At 46.7% G+C, this 23661-nt stretch overlaps 1 protein-coding gene across 2 annotated transcripts in view; it reads right to left on the bottom strand.

The window, feature by feature from the left end:
• Nucleotides 1-20263, bottom strand: part of LOC311107824 (LIM domain-binding protein 2-like) — a 116060-nt gene extending 95797 nt beyond the window's left edge. For both annotated transcript variants that reach the window (XM_084150386.1, XM_084150387.1), the window contains exon 1: nt 20037-20263. In XM_084150386.1, coding sequence (XP_084006512.1) covers nt 20037-20168 — 132 coding nt within the window. In that variant the 5' untranslated portion in view covers nt 20169-20263. The remainder of the gene's footprint in view (nt 1-20036) is intronic.
• Between the last annotated feature and the right edge of the window lie 3398 nt (nt 20264-23661).

The raw sequence follows: 23661 nt of genomic DNA, 5'->3' as shown, positions 1-23661 counted from the left end.
AGGCTTTCATTCGTTGCTCCACTGAGGGATCGCTGGACCCTTCCAGATGTTTACAATTATCCATGTCAACATCGCCTAGCGTCAAGTCCAATATGTGCTGACCCCAAGGACCTCGGAGGACAACGCAATGTGCTTCATATCAGCAGGTCTGGAGGTGTGTGTGATATAGGGAGGGGATGGAGGGAGAGAGGGAGGGGATAGAACTCCTGCAGTTCATTTAGTAGGTGAATCAATACATGATTATGACCTGGGAAGAGAGCGTCCGCTGGTGAAGCAGCATCAACATCCCTGGCTCAGAGATTGGTGATAAACCTAGTGATAGGCCTATGATACCTTAAGGGCTGGGATTCAATCAATTACAGATTGAGATAAACTGCACTGCTGTATCGGAGGTGTTAACCATGTTGTAACCAACACACCCTAATCTGATTCTAATCTGGATACATACTAGAAGTGCGGTTTCCCCCTATGAAAAATTATACACTCTCATCTGTCCATTTCTGCACAGTCACATATTTATCTTCGCTGCACCACCACTACCCAAATTTAGAGCACGCAAACTATGTTTCTTAATTCTGACCCAGATACACCCACTGCTGCGCCATCATTGCATTCTATCACACACTGGGAGTAGTAATGATTGACTCAACAGGAGTCTTTGTGTGGTGTGTGTGATTGGGCTAGTGCCAGGCAACTGTCAGTGGATGGAGTCCCCCAGGGGACAGGAGGACAGGGTGGTATGGTGGTGGGATAGGGGGCATGGATGCCTAGCACAGCAGGGTTCCACTGGAGGATAATCAACAACAATGGTCACACACGCGACTGACGAGGCCTCCACTGGGACAGCACTGGATGAGCTTGTTGAGAAATGTGTATGAGAGAGAGAGAGGGAGGGGGGGGGGGAGAGAGAGAGAGAGAGAGAGAGAGAGAGAGAGAGAGAGAGAGAGAGAGAGAGAGAGAGAGAGAGAGAGAGAGAGAGAGAGAGAGAGAGAGAGAGAGAGAGAGAGAGAGAGAGAGAGAGAGAGAGAGAGAGAGAGAGCGAGAGAGCCCCAGGACAGCAACACAATTAGACCCAACCAAATCAGGAGAAAACAAAAAGATAATTACTTGACACATTAGAAAGAATTTACAAAAAAACAGAGCAAACTGGAATGCTATTTGTCCCTAAACAGAGAGTACACAGTGACAGAATACCTGATCACTGTGACTGACCCAAAATTAAGGAAATTTTGGGAGGGAGGGAGAGGGAGAGAGAGAGATAAATTGCATCAATAAGTGTTTATCTGCATGGCTGTCTTTTCGGTGTGTGTGTGTGTGTGTGGGTGTGTGAGTATTTGCACGCGTGTGTGTGTGTGAGACAGATTCTGATTAGTCACACTCAGCAGGCTAAATGACCTCAGCAGATAATCCTGTCCTGTGAGGGGCCTTCAGGGAGTGAGAGTAGAACCAGGGTCAACAAGGCAGTCTCCCCCCCCCCTCTCTTTCTCTCACACACACACACTCTCTCTTTTTCTCTCATTCACTGTCTCCCCTCTCTGATGACAAGCCTCTCCATTCAATAACACTTTCAGTATGGTCGGCGGCTTTAAGTTTAACTTTATTGCCATTCAACAACATTGATGGTCTTCGCGGTGTAAAGGCCTGAACATTGTATCACATTTCCATATAGATAACAGAAGGTAAATATTGTGTTAGTAGTAAAATGAACTAGGAGTAGAAAACATACAGAATGATGTTTTCCTCTAGTGTGTCGATTTAAATCATTACTTAGTCTATATAACCTTTTCCCTTTGTCAAATAACAGGTGAGGGGATTGGATAAAAGTCAGATGTCCTATTTCATGTAAACTGGTGGATACATCCCTTCAACATCCCCTTCTTAAGCTCCTGTTACTTTACAAAATGGAGTTCTATGTTGGTGAGTCAGTTTCGACTCAATATGTTCCATTCAGGAGGTCCATTGACATTTTGCTCTGGCATTCAACCATACAAACAGGGCCTCTGGTTCAAGAAAGAGCAGAGTTGAGAATGAAATACAGAACAGTGGTCTGGATAAGAGTGTCTGCTAAATGACTAAAATGTAAATGTAAATGGTCTATCTTTGGTTCCCTCGGCTGACGCTTACATCACAGTAAGTATGTGCATGGCAGTGTTTCCCCTAGTTTGATTTCCAGGCGGGGCACAAAGGCCCCCAAAGCAACATATAGGCCTTCTGGTATAAACCATTTCAACAGTAGCCTTTTCCTGAAGATATATTGAATTGCAGTCCATGTGTGTATTGGTGTAAAAAACATACACTATGTAAAGTAGACTGTGTTTTATTGTATACTGTAGTTCTGATCTCTGCTAGATAGAAAGACACACTATCCAGTCAGGTCAGCTGCCTGTAAGCAAATAAAACAAATCCCAAACCAATTCTATATGAAACAATCAACACTTGACAACTCTGCCACACTCCCCTCTCTCTTTAACATCTCATCTAAATCTACCTATCCCACACAACAGCTGTCCAGAACTTCTTCAATACACTACTGTCACGATCGTCGAAGGAGGAGGACCAAGGCGCAGCGTGGAATGCAAACATACTTATTTATTAAATGATGATGATTACACGAACAAAACAACAAAACGATAACGTGACGTCCTTGGTTACAATAAACACACCAACACGGAACAAGATCCCACAAACACTGTGGGAAAACTGGCTGCTTAAGTATGGTTCCCAATCAGAGACAACAAGCAACAGCTGATACTCGTTGCCTCTGATTGAGAACCACACTGGCCAACATAGAACCACAATACTAGAATGAAAACAAATGAAAACTCACACCCTGGCTCAACATATAAGCGTCCCCAGAGCCAGGGCGTGACAGTACCCCCCCCCCAAAGGCGCGGACTCCGACCGCGCCAACAGAACACCACAGGGGAGGGACCGGGTGGGCACTCCACCTTGGCGGGGGATCCGGCTCTGGGCATGATCCCCACTCCCTCTCTAACCCCCCACAGTACCCCTGGTCCGGTCTGGCCCTGCTGGCCGGAGCTGGACTGAACACTGGTGGAGCGGATTGCTCTAGCTCCGACGTGGAGCAGCTGACCGGTACCGGACCAGGCACCGGTGGAACAGGCACGGGCTGTGCCGGACTGACGACGCACACCACTGGCTTGGTGTGGGGAACAGGAACAGTCCGAGCCGGGCTGGCGACGCGCACCACTGACTTGGTGCGGGGAGCAGGAACAGGCCGGGCCGGGCTGGCGACGGGCACCATAGGCTTGGTGCGGGGAGCAGGAACAGGCCGGACCGGGCTGGTGACACGCACCATAGGCCTGGTGCGGGGAGCAGGAACAGGCCGGGCCGGGCTGGCGACGCGCACCATAGGCTTGGTGCGGGGAGCAGGAACAGGCCGGGCCGGGCTGGCGACGCGCACCATAGGCTTGGTGCGGGGAGCAGGAACAGGCCGGGCCGGGCTGGCGACGCGCACAATAGGCTTGGTGCGGGGAGCAGGAACAGGCCGGGCCGGGCTGGCGACGCGCACCATAGGCTCGATGTGGGGAGCAGGAACAGGCCGGACCGGGCTGGCGACGCGCACCACAGGCTCGATGCGAGGAACAGGAACAGGCCGGACCGTACTGGGGACACACACCACTGGCCCTACGCGGGGATCAGGAACGGGCCGGACCGGACTGGTAACACACCCCAGTACCTCTCGCCGTGCCTCTACACTTTCCTTCCCCTTGGTGACCAGTGGCCCCCGTAACCTGGCGGCCTCCTCTGCCAACCCGCTGGACCGCTCTATCGCGGCCTCCTGCTGCCCCGTCGTCCACGGCGTGAGCCCCCCCCTAAAAATGTTCTGGGCTTCTCTCCTACCAGTGGACCAGGTCTCCATATCTCTTGCCAGCCTTTCGCCCTTCTGCTTCCAAGTCAAGCCCCTCTATTCCTCACACGGCTTGACCCAGTCGAGGAGGCGAAGGAGATCCGCTAGAGATCTCCCTGGCGATGGCTCCTGGACACGCTGCTTGGTCCAGTCTTGGTGGGATCTTCTGTCACGATCGTCGAAGGAGGAGGACCAAGGCGCAGCGTGGAATGCAAACATACTTATTTATTAAATGATGATGATTACACAAACAAAACAACAAAACGATAACGTGACGTCCTTGGTTACAATAAACACACCAACACGGAACAAGATCCCACAAACACTGTGGGAAAACTGGCTGCTTAAGTATGGTGCCCAATCAGAGACAACAAGCAACAGCTGATACTCGTTGCCTCTGATTGAGAACCACACTGGCCAACATAGAACCACAATACTAGAATGAAAACAAATGAAAACTCACACCCTGGCTCAACATACAAGCGTCCCCAGAGCCAGGGCGTGACAACTACCTCCTTCTCCTCCATGCATCACCGGACTGGAAACTCTCCACACACTGGACTGGAAACTCTCAACACACTGGACCGGAGGAGAAACTCTCCACACACTGGACCGGAAACTCTCCACACACTGGACTGGAAACTCTCCACACACTGGACTGGAAACTCTCCACACACTGGACCGGAAACTCTCCACACACTGGACCTGAAACTCTCCACACACTGGAGCTGAAACTCTCCACACACTGGACCGGAGGAGAAACTCTCCACACACTGGACCGGAAACTCTCCACACACTGGACCTGAAACTCTCCACACACTGGACCGGAGGAGAAACTCTCCACACACTGGACCGGAAACTCTCCACACACTGGACAGGAAACTCTCCACAAACTGGACCTGAAACTCTCCACACACTGGACCGGAGGATACACTCTCCACACACTGGACCGGAAACTCTCCACACACTGGAGCTGAAACTCTCCACACACTGGAGCTGAAACTCTCCACACACTGGACCGGAGGATAAACTCTCCACACACTGGACCGGAAACTGTTCACACACTGGACCGGAGGATAAACTCTCCACACACTGGACCGGAAACTCTCCACACACTGGACCTGAAACTCTCCGCACACTGGACCGGAGGAGAAACTCTCCACACACTGGACCGGAAACTCTGAACACACTGGCCGGAAACTCTCCACACACTGGACTGGAAACTCTCCACACACTGGAACGGAAACTCTCCACACACTGGACCGGAGGATAAACTCTCCACACACTGGACCCGAAACTCTATGCACACTGGACCGGAGGAGAAACTCTCCACACACTGGACCTGAAACTCTCCACACACTGGACTGGAAACTCTCCACACACTGGACCGGAAACTCTCAACACACTGGACCGGAGGAGAAACACTCCACACACTGGACCGGAAACTCTCCACACACTGGACCGGAAACTCTCCACACACTGGACCTGAAACTCTCCACACACTGGAGCTGAAACTCTCCACACACTGGACCGGAGGATAAACTCTCCACACACTGGACCGGAAACTCTCCACACACTGGACCGGAGGATAAACTCTCCACACACTGGACCGGAAACTCTCCACACACTGGACCTGAAACTCTCCACACACTGGACTGGAAACTCTCCACACACTGGACCGGAGGATAAACTCTCCACACACTGGACCGGAAACTCTCCACACACTGGACCGGAGGATAAACTCTCCACACACTGGACCGGAAACTCTCCACACACTGGACCGGAAACTCTCCGCACACTGGACCGGAGGAGAAACTCTCCACACACTGGACCGGAAACTCTGAACACACTGGCCGGAAACTCTCCACACACTGGACTGGAAACTCTCCACACACTGGAACGGAAACTCTCCACACACTGGACCGGAGGATAAACTCTCCACACACTGGACCCGAAACTCTATGCCCACTGGACCGGAGGAGAAACTCTCCACACACTGGACCTGAAACTCTCCACACACTGGACTGGAAACTCTCCACACACTGGACCGGAAACTCTCAACACACTGGACCAGAGGAGAAACTCTCCACACACTGGACCGGAAACTCTCCACACACTGGACCGGAAACTCTCCACACATTGGACCGGAAACTCTCCACACACTGGACCTGAAACTCTCCACACACTGGACCGGAAACTCTCCACACACTGGACCGGAAACTCTCCACACACTGGACCGGACGAGAAACTCTCCACACACTGGACCAGAAACTCTCCACACACTGGACCTGAAACTCTCCACACACTGGACCGAAAACTCTCCACACACTGGACTGGAAACTCTCCACACACTGGACCGGACGAGAAACTCTCCACACACTGGACCGGAAACTCTCCACACACTGGACCTGAAACTCTCCACACACTGGACCGGAAACTCTCCACACACTGGACCAGAAACTCTCCACACACTGGACCTGAAACTCTCCACACACTGGACTGGAGGAGAAACTCTCCACACACTGGACCAGAAACTCTCCACACACTGGACTGGAGGATAAACTCTCCACACACTGGACCGGAAACTCTCTGCACACTGCACCGGAGGAGAAACTCTCCACACACTAGACCGGGAACTCTCCACACACTGGACCGGAAACTCTCCACACACTGGTCCTGAAACTCTCCACATACTGGACCGGAAACTCTCCACACACTGGACCAGAAACTCTCCACACACTGGACTGGAGGAGAAACTCTCCACACACTGGACTGGAGGAGAAACTCTCCACACACTGGACCGGAAACTCTCCACACACTGGACCGGAAACTATCCACACACTGGACCAGAAACTCTCCACACACTGGACCAGAAACTTCCCACACACTGTACCTGGAGGGGAAACTCTCCACACACTGGTTTCATGCCTTCATTTACTGGACCAGAAACTCTCCACACACTGGACCGGAGGATAAACTCTCCACACACTGGACCGGAAACTCTCCACACACTGGACCAGAAACTTTCCACACACTGTACCAGAGGGGAAACTCTCCACACACTGGACCAGAGGGAAACTCTCCACACACTGGTTTCATGCCTTCATTTACTGGACCAGAAACTCTCCACACACTGGACCGGAAACTCTCCGCACACTGCACCGGAGGAGAAACTCTCAACACACTGGACCGGAAACTCTCCACACACTGGACTGGAAACTCTCCACACACTGGACTGGAAACTCTCCACACACTGGACCTGAATCTCTCCACATACTGGACCGGAAACTCTCCACACACTGGACCAGAAACTCTCCACACACTGGACTGGAGGAGAAACTCTCCACACACTGGACTGGAGGAGAAACTCTCCACACACTGGACCAGAAACTTTCCACACACTGTACCGGAGGGGAAACTCTCCACACACTGGACCAGAGGGAAACTCTCCACACACTGGTGTCATGCCTTCATTTACTCTACCTGACTATCGGACTAGCTGATTAGCATACTAGCTGACTACCTGACTACCTGACTTGCTGGCTAGTGGACTACCTGACTAGCTGACTAGCTGACTACCTGACTAGCGGACTACCTGAATACCTGACTAGCTGAATAGCTGACTACCTGACTACCTGAATACCTGACTAGCTGACTACCTGAATAGCTGACTGCCTGACTAGCTGAGTACCTGAATACCTGACTACCTGACTAGCTGACTACCAGACTAGCTGACTACCTGACAAGCCGGCGGAGCTTCGCTAGCTGTAGTGAGGATAGATCTATGGGCTAGCTAAAGGATTAGTGGGACACCATAGTGAGGATAGATCTATGGGCTAGCTAAAGGATTAGTGGGACACCATAGTGAGGATAGCTCTATGGGCTAGCTAAAGGATTAGTGGGACACCATAGTGAGGATAGCTCTATGGGCTAGCTAAAGGATTAGTGGGACACCATAGTGAGGATAGATCTATGGGCTAGCTAAAGGATTAGTGGGACACCATAGTGAGGATAGCTCTATGGGCTAGCTAAAGGATTAGTGGGACACCATAGTGAGGATAGCTCTATGGGCTAGCTAAAGGATTAGTGGGACACCATAGTGAGGATAGCTCTATGGGCTAGCTAAATGATTAGTGGGACACCATAGTGAGGATAGCTCTATGGGCTAGCTAAATTATTAGTGGGACACCATAATGAGGATATATTTATGGGCTAGCTAAAGGATTAGTGGGACACCATAGTGAGGATAGCTCTATGGGCTAGCTAAAGGATTAGCCAGCCCAATACCAGTGTTTAAATATGTGAAAACGGTGCATCTACCCGATGACATCATAAAAAGTTAAAATATTTAAAAAACTGCGATTTTCAAACACTATGAGACTTGCGGTGACATGGGGGGGGGGTTAAGAAAATAATCACAGTTTCTCTTACTTTTAATCCTACCCTGTGATGTCACAGATAAGTATTTTTAGGACCTTTCTTCTTATCTTTTTAACCACAGATCATAGAAACACGCAGTTTTCACATATGTAGACACTGGTATGGTGCTGGAGATGATAAATGAGGTTGAAAAGTGGCAGAATTTCCCTTTAAATGTGTGAAAGGCATGGTGGTGATGCATAGAGACATTTTCAAGGTAGTGTACATATCTGAAGTGTATCTGAGGAGTGAAAAGATACTTTCATTATCCAAACCATACAAAAAATGTTGCATTATAATGTACATGAATTCCGTATGCCTGTACAGTTAGCAATGTTGATATCTTTTTCTAAAGCTGTTTACCGTGGTACAAAGCAATAAGTAAACAGGAATTGTAGCTGCATTAGGGATACCACTTACATTATGCAAATGCTAGAGAAATGCTGTGTCCTTGAAAAGCCACTGTGCTTTCGCATGGCCACTACCCACGATGCATCAGTGGGTCCTAGACAACACATCAGCATGCACTAATTGGACCAATAAACACGCAGCTGGTTGCCTCATCAAACTCAATGCCACTTTTACTCATATCGCTTTGTGAGTACTGTGGTATCATTGGTATAGTGTTTAGTTCATCAGCTGATCTCCTGATATCAGTGTACATTGTGAAGACGAGCCTAGTTATTATGCCAATACATTTAACTCCAGCTGTAAGCTGTCTTCATATGTTTTTCCTATGTTTCTGGTGGGAATAGTCAGCAATGTGGTTTAATGACAACACCTGTATATGGCCATTCTACATAACGGTAGACTAATATGTCTCTAATATGTCAGAGAGAATAATTAGCCTTATACAATAGTATGCCATTAGTAATGAACTAACAAGTTAAAATACATAGAAGGAATCAATTAGGGACAGCCATGTTTGTGGGCTATGTGGCCTCATCAATACAATACATCATCCACATTCACATTCATCATTATGATCATGAAGTACAGAAATTCATCAAACTGGAACAGGAAGTGAATGGAATAGGTCCCTGTGTCTTATCTGTACCCTGGAAGGAACTATGGGAACTGTAGGAAAGTGACAGGAAAAAGATGGGACCATTGTCCAAGCTTCCTGCTGGCTGGACCAACACCTCATTGTTTGGGCAAACTTTTCTTTTGGAGTTAGACATGTAACTATTATCTGGGAACATCCTCTACCTCCATCTGATACTGGCTACATGGATTAGCATCAGACTTGGGTTCAAATACTATTTGAAATAATTTCAAATACTTTATCTGATTAAGATTAAGAGATTTAGATTTTAGGATTAGATTGCTTAATTGAGCTTGCCTGTCTTAAAGAACCAATAGAGGCTCAAAACTGCAAGCCCTGCCCATCTAGAACTCCAGGCAGGCTAGAGCAAATGGCCAACTTGTCTGTTACATCCTTTCTTAAAGTATGGGTCGCGATCCAAAGTGGGTCGCAAACATGTTAATGGTGGGTCGCGACATGTCAGAGTAAAAAAGGTATTATAGAATGATATATATATATATATATATATATATATATATTTAGGAACTGTCGGGGACTTCAACTCACTGTTGAGAGTTAGAATAGTAAAATACACAAGTTGCAATTTAGAAATGTGGTTGTGCATCAGCAGTTTTTCTCTTGTTATGGCAGTCACCGACAGTCACTCAATTAGCCATGCCAGCTACCATTTTTTAGATTGGTAAGTTATTCTAGCCAGCTATCTAAACTCATAGTAATCATGGCCGAATACCGACCGGGCACACAGGGCACTTTCCCAGGGGCCCTGACCTCCAGGGTGTCCCCATTCATTTTGTTAAGTCACTCTCACTCAGATATCATATTAACATGGCATAAGTCATCACAAAATGGGTAGAATTGCAGGAAATTAGGTGTAAAACAGCAAATAAATTATCTCTGCCCCATGGCAAAATGAGTAGAATTGCATTATTTGTTTTTATAAAATTGCACTATTTTCTCTCCGCCTCATGGACTAAAGTGTAGAATTGCAGAAAATGTGCTTTAAAACAGCAACATTTTCTTTACGCCCCATGGCAAAATGTGTAGAAAAGCAAGGAAATTACCTTTAAAACTTTGGGCCCCCAAAAGGGGGCGTGTTTTCATGAGCTTGGGTCCCAGGAAAGCACTGAATTTCTAATTTGGGTTCCGGGATGAAAAAGTTGAAGAACCCCTGGTCTGTGGTATTTGTCCATTTCAGGCCAGGTAGGTACTGAAGGACCCACCTAGGATGGGAATTTGTGCACTTTTTATGTGCTGCTCAAATCACATGTAAACAGAGCAAGTTTTCCACATACTGGGGATTCCCTTGCATGGCTGAGGATGAAGTGATCTAACTCTGAGAAAAGGTGGAATGTCATTCCCAGATGGGGGCAGTGCAGTGTACAGTATCCTTAAGCAATGGACTGACAACCATCACCTAATGCTCAGTTAGACATGGACCCCTATCCCCTACCGCTGGGCACATCATGTAGATCTGAGAAGTATAAGCAATATGGTAATAACCCCAACGTGCTGTCTGATAGACTGGGAGGGGTGGCTTTTTGCCTTAATGCTTATACAGTAGCCAATCCATTCAGATCTACACAAATGCCTAGGGAACAGGGGGCTAGGGGCTGATTTTGGAACAGGCCACCTGATTACATAACAAATAGACAGTCAGTCAACCAGCAGTCAGTCAACGGAAAAGTAAATGATTCGATTTCACCAAACCCAACTAAACACAATCCACCTCAGGAGTGCTAAGGTTTGGGCACACTGGCTAAATCCAGGTGAATCTTTTAACTTCAAATAACTGCATTCCCAACTGAACACATTAGATCATGCTGGTCGATATTATTCTAGCACCCTCCATTAAAGTAGCCTCGTACGAATCATCCTGATCTCGCAAGCTTACATTTTGTTTTGCTACAAACATTCTGTTTAGCTACACACAGAATGTAAGCTCTCGAGATCAGGAGGGTTCATACGAGGCTACCATTAAAGTGCTTTTGTTTTCTTCCCTCTCCCTCCCTCTCTATCTTTCTCTCCCTCTCTCTCTTTCTCTCCCCCTCTCTCTTTCTCTCGCCTATAGTTCCTCGCTTGTAGCGTTATGCTTCATCCCTCACTCTCCCGCTGAATATTAACGACTTCTATGCTAATGTCCTTACAGCGTCTGAGGTCGAGCAGGCCCCTCCTCTGAATGGTAATCTGACTCCTCATTTGCATATCCGCTTAAGTGTCAGATTCCCCCACAACCCCTAAATCACGGCAGAGACGTGTATGTGTGTGTGTGAGTGTGCGGAGATGCTTCATACGGAGGCCAGTGGCCCCTGAGCGACGGTCCGTAATCAATGCGGTCAAACCGTACATATACGGTCACATAACAATCAAAGGCTGTTTTGATTGGTAGGTCAGAAAAGGTTCGCTGTGTAAAATGAAAGGTAATAGGACAATGGCGAGCCATGTGTTGAAGAACAAGTGATGGTGTTTAGTCATTAGTAAACTTCCAGTCATCTATCATTGTGGATTCCTAATACAGTTTACAGTCTTACCTATTGTGATTCATTCAAAGGTAATCATGATGAAAGCCAAAAACAGAGTTTATGATTGTAAGACGATACAATAGAAATTGTAAGCTTATTATGACTTATTGATGTTTATTCAAATCCAATTCTGTTTTATATGACTGAACCTGAAACTGATTATTTGGAAAATTTCAGGGATAAATGTGGTGCGTGTGATAGAAGGAGTCAGGCGCAGGAGAGTAATACGCATCCAAAGAGTTTATTCCGTCGATAAACAGTTGCGCAAGCATGCGACAACAAAACTCAGGCACAGGGGAAAATACTACCCTGGCAACAACAAGGTAAGGGTAGCTCAACCGAGCTACACACAGCTCACTACAAACAATCACCCACACAGACAAGGAAGCAGAGGGAACACTTATACAATGACTAATTGGGGATAAGGACCAGGTGTGTGTGATTAATTAGACAAGACAAGTGATGATAAATGGATCGGCAGCAGCTAGTAAGCCGGTGACGACGAATGCCGAAACCTGCCCGAACAAGGAGGGGAGGCAGCCTCGGCGGAAGTAACAGTATCCCCCCTTTGACACGCGGCTCCAGCAGCGCCAGGGCCTCACTGCGGTGGCGGTCAGCGTTGGCCTACTGATGCCGCACGGCGCGTTGGAGGTGAACGTGGGCAGTATCCCACGACTCCTCCGCGCACCAAAACCAGTCATCCACCACAGGAGCCTCGGTCTGGCTCTGGTGCCACAGTGCCAGAACCTGTTGGTAACCTAGAACACACTGGAAAGGCGTTAGGTTAGCGGAGGAGTGGCGGAGAGAGTTCTGGGCATATTCTGCCCATGGCAAGAACACCGACCACTCCCCCGGCCGGTCCTGGATGTAGGACCGCAGGAACCTACCCACGTCCTGATTTACCCGTTCCACCTGCCCATTACTCTCGGGGTGGAACCCAGAGGTCAGGCTGACCGAGACCCCCAGACGTTCCATGAATGCCATCCAGACCTTGGACGTGAACTGGGGACCTCGGTCAGACACTATATCCTCTGGTACCCCGTAGTACCGGAAGACGTGAGTAAACAGGGCCTCCGCAGTCTGCAGGGCCATGGGGAGACTGGGCAGAGGAAGGAGGCGGCAGGACATGGAGAAGCGTTCCACAACGACCAGGATGGTGGTGTTACCTTGGGAGAGGGGAAGATCAGTTAGAAAATCAATGCTAAGGTGAGACCATGGTCGTTGTGGAACTGGTAACGGTTGTAGCTTACCCGCTGGGAGGTGCCTAGGTGCCTTACTCTGTGCGCACACCGAGCAGGAGGAGACGTACACCCTCACGTCCTTAGCCAAGGTAGGCCACCAGTACTTTCCGCTCAGGCAGCGCACTGTGCGGCCGATACCTGGGTGACCAGAGGAGGGTGACGTGTGTGCCCAGTAGATCAGACGATGACGGATAAGAGCAGGCACGTACTGCAGCCCATCTGGACACTGAGGTGGAGAGGGATCCGTGCGTAATGCCTGATCTATATCCGCGTCCATCGCCCATACTACCGGTGCCACAATGCAGGAGGCCGGCAGTATGGGAGTGTTGTCTCTGGGCCTCTCCTCTGTGTCATACAGCCGGGACAGCGCGTCTGCCTTCACGTTCTTCGTACCAGGGATGTATGAAAGAGTGAAATCAAACCGGGTGAAGAATAGGGCCCACCTGGCCTGGCGAGGATTCAGCCTCCTCGCTGCCCGGATGTACTCCAGGTTACGGTGGTCCGTCCAGACGAGGAAAGGGTGTTTTGCCCCCTCGAACCAATGCCTCCACACGGTCAAGGCTCGAACAACAGCCAACAGCTCCCGATCACCAATGCCATATTTCTGCTCCGCCGGGCTGAGCTTCTTCGAAAAGAACGCACTGGGGCGGAGCTTGGGTGGCGTACCCGAGCGTTGAGACAGGACAGCTCCTATCCCAACCTCGGACGCATCCACCTCCACTACGAACGGTAGTGATGAATCGGGGTGGGCCAGTACTGGGGCTGAGGTGAACAGACCCCGCAGTTTGCTGAAGGCCAGGTCAGCCTCAGCAGACCAGCAGAGCCGGGACGGCCCACCCTTCAACAGGGAGGTAATGGGAGCTGCGACCTTGCCAAAGCCCCGGATAAGCCTCTGATAATAGTTGGCAAAGCCAAGGAAGCGCTGCACCTCCTTAACCATGGTTGGAGTCGGCCAATTACGCATGGCTGAAATGCGATCTTCCTCCATCTCCACACCTGAGGTGGAAATGCGATATCCAAGGAAGGAGACGGACTGCTGGAAAAACATATACTTCTCTGCCTTAGCATAAAGGTAATTTTCCAACAGTCGGGCCAGCACCTTGCGAACCAGGGACACATGCTCGGAGCGCGTAGCGGAATACACCAGGATGTCATCGATGTAGACCACTACACAGCGACCAAGCATGTCCCGAAACACCTCGTTCACAAAGGACTGGAAAACTGAGGGAGCATTCATCAAACCATAGGGCATCACCAGGTATTCATAATGCCCCGTGGTTGTGCTGAATGCAGTCTTCCACTCATCTCCCTCTCGGATACGCACCAGGTTGTACGCACTCCTGAGATCTAATTTGGTGAAGAAGCGCGCCCCATGCATTTATTCAATCACTGAAGGAGTGAGGGGGAGAGGATAACTAAATCTTATCGTCTCCCTGTTCAGTGGTCGATAATCAATGCACGGGCGCAGACCTCCGTCCTTCTTCTTCACCAAGAAGAAACTCAAGGAGGCGGGTGAAGTGGAGGGACGTATATACCCCTGGCGCAGGGACTCAGTGACATATGTTTCCATAGCCACCGTTTCAGCCTGTGACAGGGGAGTATATATGACTCCTGGGAGGTACAGCGTCTACCCGGAGGTTTATCGCGCAATCCCCCGCCTGATGAGGTGGTAAATTAGTAGCCTGCGTTTTAGAGAACGCTTGCGCCAGATCTAGGTATTCAGGTGGAATGTGCACGGTGGAGGTACTGTCTGGACTTTTCACCGTGGTTGCACCAACAGAAACACCTAGACACCTACCCTGACACTCTCACGACCACCCCATGAGAACCCTCTGCGGCCATGAGAAGGTGGGGTTGTGGAGTGCTAGCCAAGGGATACCTAATACCACAGGGAAAGCAGGAGACTCAATAATGGAAAAAGTAACCTGCTCACAATGAGTCTCCTGGGTAATCATGGTGACTGGTGCAGTAACTTCCTTAACCAACCCGGACCCTAATGGTCGACTATCAAGTGCTCTGATGGGGCGTGGAATGGATAGGGGAATCAATGGAATGCCTATACGGTGTGCGAATGCCCAGTCCATAAAGTTACCAGCTGCGCCTGAATTGACTAGCGCCTTACACTGGGGAACATCCATGTGCTCAGGAAAGGAGACGGGTATTTTACAGTGCGCCGCAGAGGGCTCTGAACGAGTGAGGGTGTTCGATACCTGGGGTGATGCGTGAGTGCCCTGCCTGCCGCCTCCAGGCCCAAAAGAACGTTGACTACGACGTGTGGTGGATTGTCCCTTCGTGCCACCAGAGTGGCACTGTCGCTGTCCTCCTCCGCTCTCTCGGCAGGCGGCTCCACCCAGCTCCATCGGCTCGAGGTCCGAGTCTTCCGGGGTGAAAAACGGGCAGACCCCTACCAGGACGTCCTCTGGCTGCCAGCAGGTTGTCCAACCGAATGGCCATGTCCACCAGTTTATCAACATGGTGTCCCGGCAGGCTAGCTCCCGCAGATGGCACCGGAAATGGTCGATCAGGGCCCGCTTGCTCCACCCGGATCCCGCTGCCAGCGTCCGGAACTCCAACGCGAAGTCCTGCGCAGTCTTCGTCCCCTGCCTCAGGTGGACCAGTCGCTCACCCGCCTCTCGACCCTCGGGCGGGTGGTCGAATACCGCCCGAAAGAGGCGAGCGAACTCCCTGTAGTCCTCCAACGCAGCTCCTCCTTCGTTCCACACCGTGTTGGCCCACTCCAGGGCTTTCCCACAGAGGCAGGAAACGAGGACGGACACCTTCTCCCGCTCCGATGGTGCCGGCCTGATGCTGGTGAAGTAAAGCTCCAATTGGAGGAGGAATCCCTGGCACAGTGCCGCTTTCCCCTCAAACGCCTGTGGTCGGGATATCTGGATCCCTCCTGGTGCTGGGGTGTAGGTGGCTGGATCCGGTTGGCCAGCTGGTCTCGACAGATTGGGTCTGCTCCTCTCCAGGCATTGGACTACCTGAAGAACCCGATCCATCGCTTCCTCCAAGCTGGCCAGCATTGTGGAGTGCTCCTGGACCCGTGCCACGACTCCAGGCATGCGCTCTTCTCCCGCTGACTCCATAGCGGGTGGGTGATTCTGTGATGCGTGTGATAGAAGGAGTCAGGCGCAGGAGAGTAATACGCATCCAAAGAGTTTATTCCGTTAATAAACAGTTGCGCAAGCATGCGACAACAAAACTCAGGCACAGGGGAAAATACTACCCTGGCAACAACAAGGTAAGGGTAGCTCAACCGAGCTACACACAGCTCACTACAAACAATCACCCACACAGACAAGGAAGCAGAGGGAACACTTATACAATGACTAATTGGGGATAAGGACCAGGTGTGTGTGATTAATTAGACAAGACAAGTGGAGTGATGATAAATGGATCGGCAGCAGCTAGTAAGCCAGTGACGACGAACGCCAAAACCTGCCCGAACAAGGAGGGGAGGCAGCCTCGGCGGAAGTCGTGACAATAAATGTAGAACAATAACATTTAATTAGGATTATCATCTAAAAAGGTGTACCATGACAGGTTAATTTTGAATAGGCTGACTTCTCAGCAACATGCTTGAGAAACTGAACTCAATTTGATATCACTTCAGGTGATTAATAGTTTATATAAACTTCAACATATAGCATACTGCAATGTTTACTCCACCAACGACCTTAAAGTATGCATACATCAGCAACATATGAGATTTTCATCCAGAAAAATTGCATAGTTTACCTAAAAAACAACACATCTATTACCTGTCTAAAACAGCTCCATAATGTCAAACAGATGCTACTGAGGTTCAAAGACACTACGTTTCAACATTGCTGCCGAGACACAAAGTAATGCTGCAGCATATGCTGTTCTCTGGGCCAAACTATTCTCATCAGCTGGGCAGGGCATGGACATTAGTGACTCATATTAGTTGACTTGCCTGCCAACAACAACTTAATGTAAAAACTGAATCCCAGAAGACACGTGTCTGTGGTTGGTACACTCAACAACAAACATCAATACAGACCTATCAACAAATCTAAAGGCACACCCATCATAATGGTTTCTGTCTGGTAGAGAAAATATTCTGAATGTTTGGCATCACTGTATATCTATTGACCTTTTCTAAATACTAAAGGTGGTAGATAAAAAGGCTGATTAATTGTAGGCTACCTGACATGTTCCTATACAAGCCATATAGTCCTTCTATTGAATAGTGGTTGGCATGATTCAACAGCCATATACTCACTAATATTTCTGACAGGAAAATGACATAACTGTTCTGAAAAGATAACCAAAAAAACCGATCCAATTGACCAATTCTTGATGACGTTTGTTAATGTCTGTTTTTTTAAATGATCAACTAGGACATCATCAGCTAGACAGGAAATGTTTCCACAATAGCTGGCAGGCTGTGATGTCGGATGAAATATTAAAGAACAACTCCAAGACACATATTCAGGGCTGCGTACCAAATGGCACCATATTCCCTTTATAATGCACTACTATGAAGGGAATAGGGTGTAATTTGGGCGCAGCCCAAGTCCTATTCAGCTATTTTCATTTAATGGCCCATTTGATAAAGAATGACATTCAAGTCCAAAAAATAACCAACTGAGATTAATTTTTATCCTTTATTTAACTAGGCAAGTCAGTTAAGAACAAATTATTATTTACAATAAGAGTCCTCTGTAGCTCAGCTGGTAGAGCACGGCACTTGTAACGCCAAGGTAGTGGGTTCGATCCCCGGGACCACCCATACATAAAAAATGTCTGCTGTAATTTGCTTTGGATAAAAGCGTCTGCTAAATGGCATATTATTATTACAATGACGGCCTACACCGGATGACGCTGGGCCAATTGTGCACCGCCCTATGGGACTCCCAATCATGGCCGGTTGTGATACAGCCTGGAATCGAACCAGGGGGTTTGTAGTGACGCCTCAAGCACTGAGATGCAGTGCCTTAGACCGCTGCGCCACTCGGGAGCCCAAGGAATACCATGAGTAAAGTAATTTAGTTTTCATAAACAATCTCTATTGTTTCTGCCTCTTTTATTGGTGGTGGTTGAGATATTCAAAATGCAAAGTTCCCCAAAATATTATTATCTGTGCCATTTTTTATTTCCATGCATGTAGAACACTTTGTCATTACCCAGATTTTCCACATTAAATCCAACATAAAAATGAAGGAAATTAATAAAAACAAAATGATATTTACCACCCTTATGGCTGAAATGATGGCTATGATGACAGTAATATATTGGTTGTATATATATATATTGGTGGTGTGTAGGGTATGTTCCTGGGAGTTGTTGCAGGCTTGGTATCTGAGGTAGGCTACAGGAGTGGAAGTCCACCGGGGCTTGGACCACTCCTGTTGAATAATTCATGAATGGTGTGCCATTGCATCTCTGCAACATTGCCTTGGTCTTCTTAAAGTTGCAACACCCCTATAGACAGGAAATGCTGCATCTTCACTGTAAAGCATAATATTGAACTCACTGAATGAATTGAGTAATATGACTTTAAATTGTAATAGTCCAATTGATTGTTTTAAGTTGTACTTACACAATTATTACTTGCTCCATTACTTTCGACCATTCTTACAGATATAACCAATATCTATCACCATTGTTACAAATATAACCAATATCTATCACCATTGTTACAAATATAACCAATATCTATCACCATTCTTACAGATATAAGCAATATCTATCACCATTCTTACAGATATAACCAATATCTATCACCATTCTTACAGATATAAGCAATATCTATCAATCACAATCTTTAGTGTGGTTGCGATTAAAATGTCCAGTCGTCGAGTTAAATGCAGTTGGACAAAACAATGGTGATATTAAAATCAACTGTGTAACTAGTGTTCAAGTTTAAAACACAAAGACAAGTTAGTAGATTCTTGGTTCTCTTTAATTACCCAAATGGCCAAACAGACTTAAATCCAACCACTGTCAAATCCATGCAACTTGACGTCTTCTCCCAGGGTACTCAGAACTTCTTATTCAAGATACCTTAGCATAATGTTAATTCAGTGTAACCCAGTAGTTTGAACCATAACATACAGGCAGCAATGCCAGTCATGACAGCCATACCCATAACAAGTAGACATGGGGACTGTTCAGCTTCAATTGTATTCTAAAACAGCACGGTTTTACTGTGATTGTTCATTATCATTGGCAAACATCCCCATGCATGACTTTTTAAACAAATTAATCAAATTGATCAAAACAACTACTTCTAAATCCATGTCTGTAAGCATCAATCTGTATCAATCTGTCATGTTCAATATTTTATGCTTTAATTGAAGTGACTCAAATCCAAGGTGGCACAAACCTGATTGATGGTCAAGTACATCATTCTTAAATGTTTTGAAAAATTATTATTTTTACTAAATGAACTTTAATTGATTTGACTGATAAAAACAACTGACTTACCTGACAATCTAAAATAACAAACTTACATTTTGTTGTTACTAATGATCTATAAGTGTTTGTGTTCTAGCCTACTGTTTTAAAAAATGTAGGAATCTTCCAATGTCAATGAAACATGAAACCAAAACTCACTGAACTGAACATATTTCCTTGCTCAGTCATGTTTTACATGATAGCCCTATCCAAACAAACATTTTCTCATTGAAAATGAAATGTTTATGTAAAATGATCCATCCTTCATGTCATTTGGGATAATAAAAAACTCCACCTAACATGGGTATGACATAATTGGAAGGTTGGGCACATGTGCAACATTAACACATCTGTATTTACAAATGTAACCACTTTCCAGGTTAAACTACTGAGCCGACCCGAAAAGCACGAGAAATCGTGCCGCAACACTTCAATTTCTACCCTCAAAACAAATATCCCAACACCTTTAATTAACAGGACAACCCCGTTCATAGCATACAATGAGCAGAACTCACCTCTGTACGAGATTGTAGTCGTTTGTTCATCTCGTAGATCCTATACTCGGGTTGGACCATGTAGGGCGAGTGCCTTCTGTAGAAGGGTCCGAACGGGGAGGAATAGAACGGGTCGTTGGGAGGGTTCGACATGTTGAGTTCTTGCCGCGGTTACAAGCTGCACAGCGCAATTTCAACATCCACGCAACGCACATGGAGTGCGATGCTCTTGAAGACGCTGTGGTACCAGCCGCTATACAAGGCTGAGCTACTCTGCACGTTGGGCTGACTAGTTCGCTGCTATAGCGGGGAGGTGAGGATGGGGAGGGGGGAGGAAGGGACGGGGGACTGGAAGGCAGGGTAGGAGAGAGGGAGGGGGAGCGCATGTTCATTGGACGGGTTTGAGGGCTGCATGGTTACAGTCTAAGGGTCGTTTCCTGCTTCTCTTGTATTAGAGTCGACCCCAGATCCGTTCAGACAGTTTTTGGTTTGGGGACTTTTTTTGTTACCAGTATTTCAAGCCCTTAAAGCCATGTATGATTTAGAGCAGTTCAGTCAATAATTGCAACACTGACACATCCAACAAATTCACCTAATTGACAATGTAACTCAATAGTTGTTAAACCTAAACTGCAAATACATATCGTGACGTAGTAGGCAAATATGAGCACTGAATAACCCACAATAGATCGAATATGTGCAAAAGAAAACGGCATCTTTCATGTCACTGTGGATGACACCAACTACATAGCCTACTGCTACAACAGCGTTCCAAGAGACAAAATAAGTAACTTCTTCTGTGTCTAAAAAACTGTCAGTTTGACATGCACACCTGTGTGCTATGATGTTTTATTGATTAGCTTGCTATCAAATCAATAATACTCGATCTGTACAGAATTTCAACAAGCCCATATCTGAATGGCCTATTGTGACTTACCAGTCAAGCTGACCAAAATGTCAACATACTATATAATGATTCCTCATCCAGACTGAAGTTTATGTCCCTCTTGAATACTCAGTATAATCAAGTATACACCCTTCACTGCACTGATTACTTTCATATTACTTTCTTCCCCTCTGGTTCCCAAAGATGCATTGAAATGCCAGATATTTTAATTCTTCAATTGACTCCAGCTATATTAACAACATACCAAATACAGAGACAGACAGAGAGACATACAAACGACAGGCAGACAGACCCACTATCATCCACCATGACAACTGAATATCACATTAATAGCCCGGAATGGATGAATTAATGTATTGATGTTCCAAAGGTTTTGTATAATTTCAGCCAGTAGTTTTGAAAGTAGTGCTCACAAGCCAAAACGGGTCCCTGGAAATGGTGCACAATTGTGTACTACATCCTCCATTTCGAATGACTTGTAATATATACAGTTGAAGTCTGAAGTTTACATACACCTTAGCCAAATACATTTAAACTCAGTTTTTCACCATTTCTGACATTTAATCCTACTAAAAATTCCCTGTCTTAGGTCAGTTAGGATCACCACTTTATTTTAAGAATGTGAAATGTCAGAATAGTAGTAGAGAGAATTATTTATTTCAGCTTTTATTTATTTCATCACATTCCCAGTGGGTCAGAAGTTTACATACACTCAATTTTGTATTTGGTAGCATTGCCTTTAAATTGTTTAACTTGGGTCAAATGTTTCGGGTAGCCTTCCACAAGCTTCCCACAATAAGTTGGGTGAATTTAGGCCCATTCCCCCTGACAGAGCTGGTGTAACTGAGTCAGGTTGGTAGGCCTCCTTGCTCGCACACGCTTTTTCAGTTCTGCCCACAAATGTTCTATAGGATTGAGGTCAGGGCTTTGTGATGGCCACTCTAATACCTTGACTTTGTTCTCCTTAAGCCATTTTGACACAACTTTGGAAGTATGCTTGGGGTCATTGTCCATTTGGAAGACCGATTTGTGACCAATCTTTAACTTCCTGACAGATGTCTTGAGATGTTGCTTCAATATATCCACATAATTGTCCTTCCTCATGATGCCATCTATTTTGTAAAGTGCACCAGTCTCTCCTGCAGAAAATCACCCCTACAGCATGATGCTGCCACCCCGTGTTTCACAGTTGGGATGGTGTTCTTCGGCTTGCAAGCCATCCCCTTTTTCCTCCAAACATAACGATGGTCATTATGGCCAAACAGTTCTATTTTTGTTTCATCAGACCAGAGGACATTTCTCCAAAAAGTATGATCTTTGTCCCCATGTGCAGTTGCAAACTGTGGTCTGGCTTTTTTATGGCGGTTTTGGAGCAGTGGCTTCTTCCTTGCTGAGTGGCCTTTCAGGTTATTTCGATATAGGACTTGTTCTACTGTGGATATAAATACTTTTGTACCTGTTTCCTCCAGCATCTCCACAAGGTCCTTTGGTGATGTTCTGGGATTGTTTTGACCAAAGTACGTTAATTTCTAGGAGACAGAAGGCGTCTCCTTCCTGAGCGGTATGACGGCTGCGTGGTCCCATGGTGTTAATACTTGCGTGCTATTGTTTGTACAGATGAACGTGGTACCTTCAGGCGTTTGGAAATTGCTCCCAAGGATGAACCAGACTTGTGGAGGTCTACAATTTTCTTTCTGACGTCTTGGCAGATTTATTTTCATTTTCCCATGATGTCAAGCAAAGAGGCAATGAGTTTGAAGGTAGGCCTTGAAATACATCCACAGGTAAACCTCCAATTGACTCAAATGATGTCAATTAGCCTATCAGAAGCTTCTAAAGCCATGGCATCATTTTCTGGAATTTTCCAAGTTTTTAAAGGCACCGTCAACTTAGTGTATGTAAACTTCTGACCCACTGGAATTGTGATACAGTGAATTATAAGTGAAATAATCTGTCTGTAAACAATTGTTGGAAAGATTACTTGTGTCATGCACAAAGTAGATGTCCTAACCGACTTGCCAAAACTATAGTTTGTTAACAATACATTTGTGGAGTGGTTGAAAAACAAGTTTTAATGACTCCAACCTAGGTGTATGTAAACTTCCGACTTCAACTGTATATATATATATATATATATATATATATATATATATATATATATAATATATATATATATATATATATATAGTATACACTGAACAAATATATAAACGCAACATATAAAGTGTTGGTCCCATGTTTTATGAACTGAAATAAAATATCCCAGAGATTTTCCATACACACAAAAAGCTTATTTCTATCAAATTTTGTGCACAAATTTGTTTACATCCCTGTTAGTGAGCATTTCTCCTTTGTCAAGATAATCCATCCACCTGATAGGTGTGGCATATCAAGAAGCTGATTAAACAGCATGATCATTACACAGGTGCACCTTGTGCTGGGGACAATAAAAGGCCACAGATGTCTCAAGTTTTGAGAGTGTGCACAATTGGCATGCTGACTGCAGGAATGTCCACCAGAGCTGTTGCCAGATAAATGAATGTTCATTTCTCTACCAAAATCATTTTAGAGAATTTGGCAGTACGTCCAACCGACCTCACAACCGCAGACCATGTGTAACCACGCCAGCCTGGGACCTCCACATCCGGCTTCTTCACCTGCGGAAATGTCTGAGACCAGCCACCCGGACAACTGATGAAACTATGGGTTTCCACAACCGAAGAATTTCTGCACAAACTG

This window comes from Coregonus lavaretus (assembly GCF_964263955.1).
Source record: "Coregonus lavaretus genome assembly, chromosome: 32".
NCBI classification, from domain to species: Eukaryota; Metazoa; Chordata; class Actinopteri; order Salmoniformes; family Salmonidae; genus Coregonus; species Coregonus lavaretus.
The sequence above is the reverse complement of the archived record's forward strand: the minus strand, read 5'-3'. Positions and strand labels throughout refer to the sequence as shown.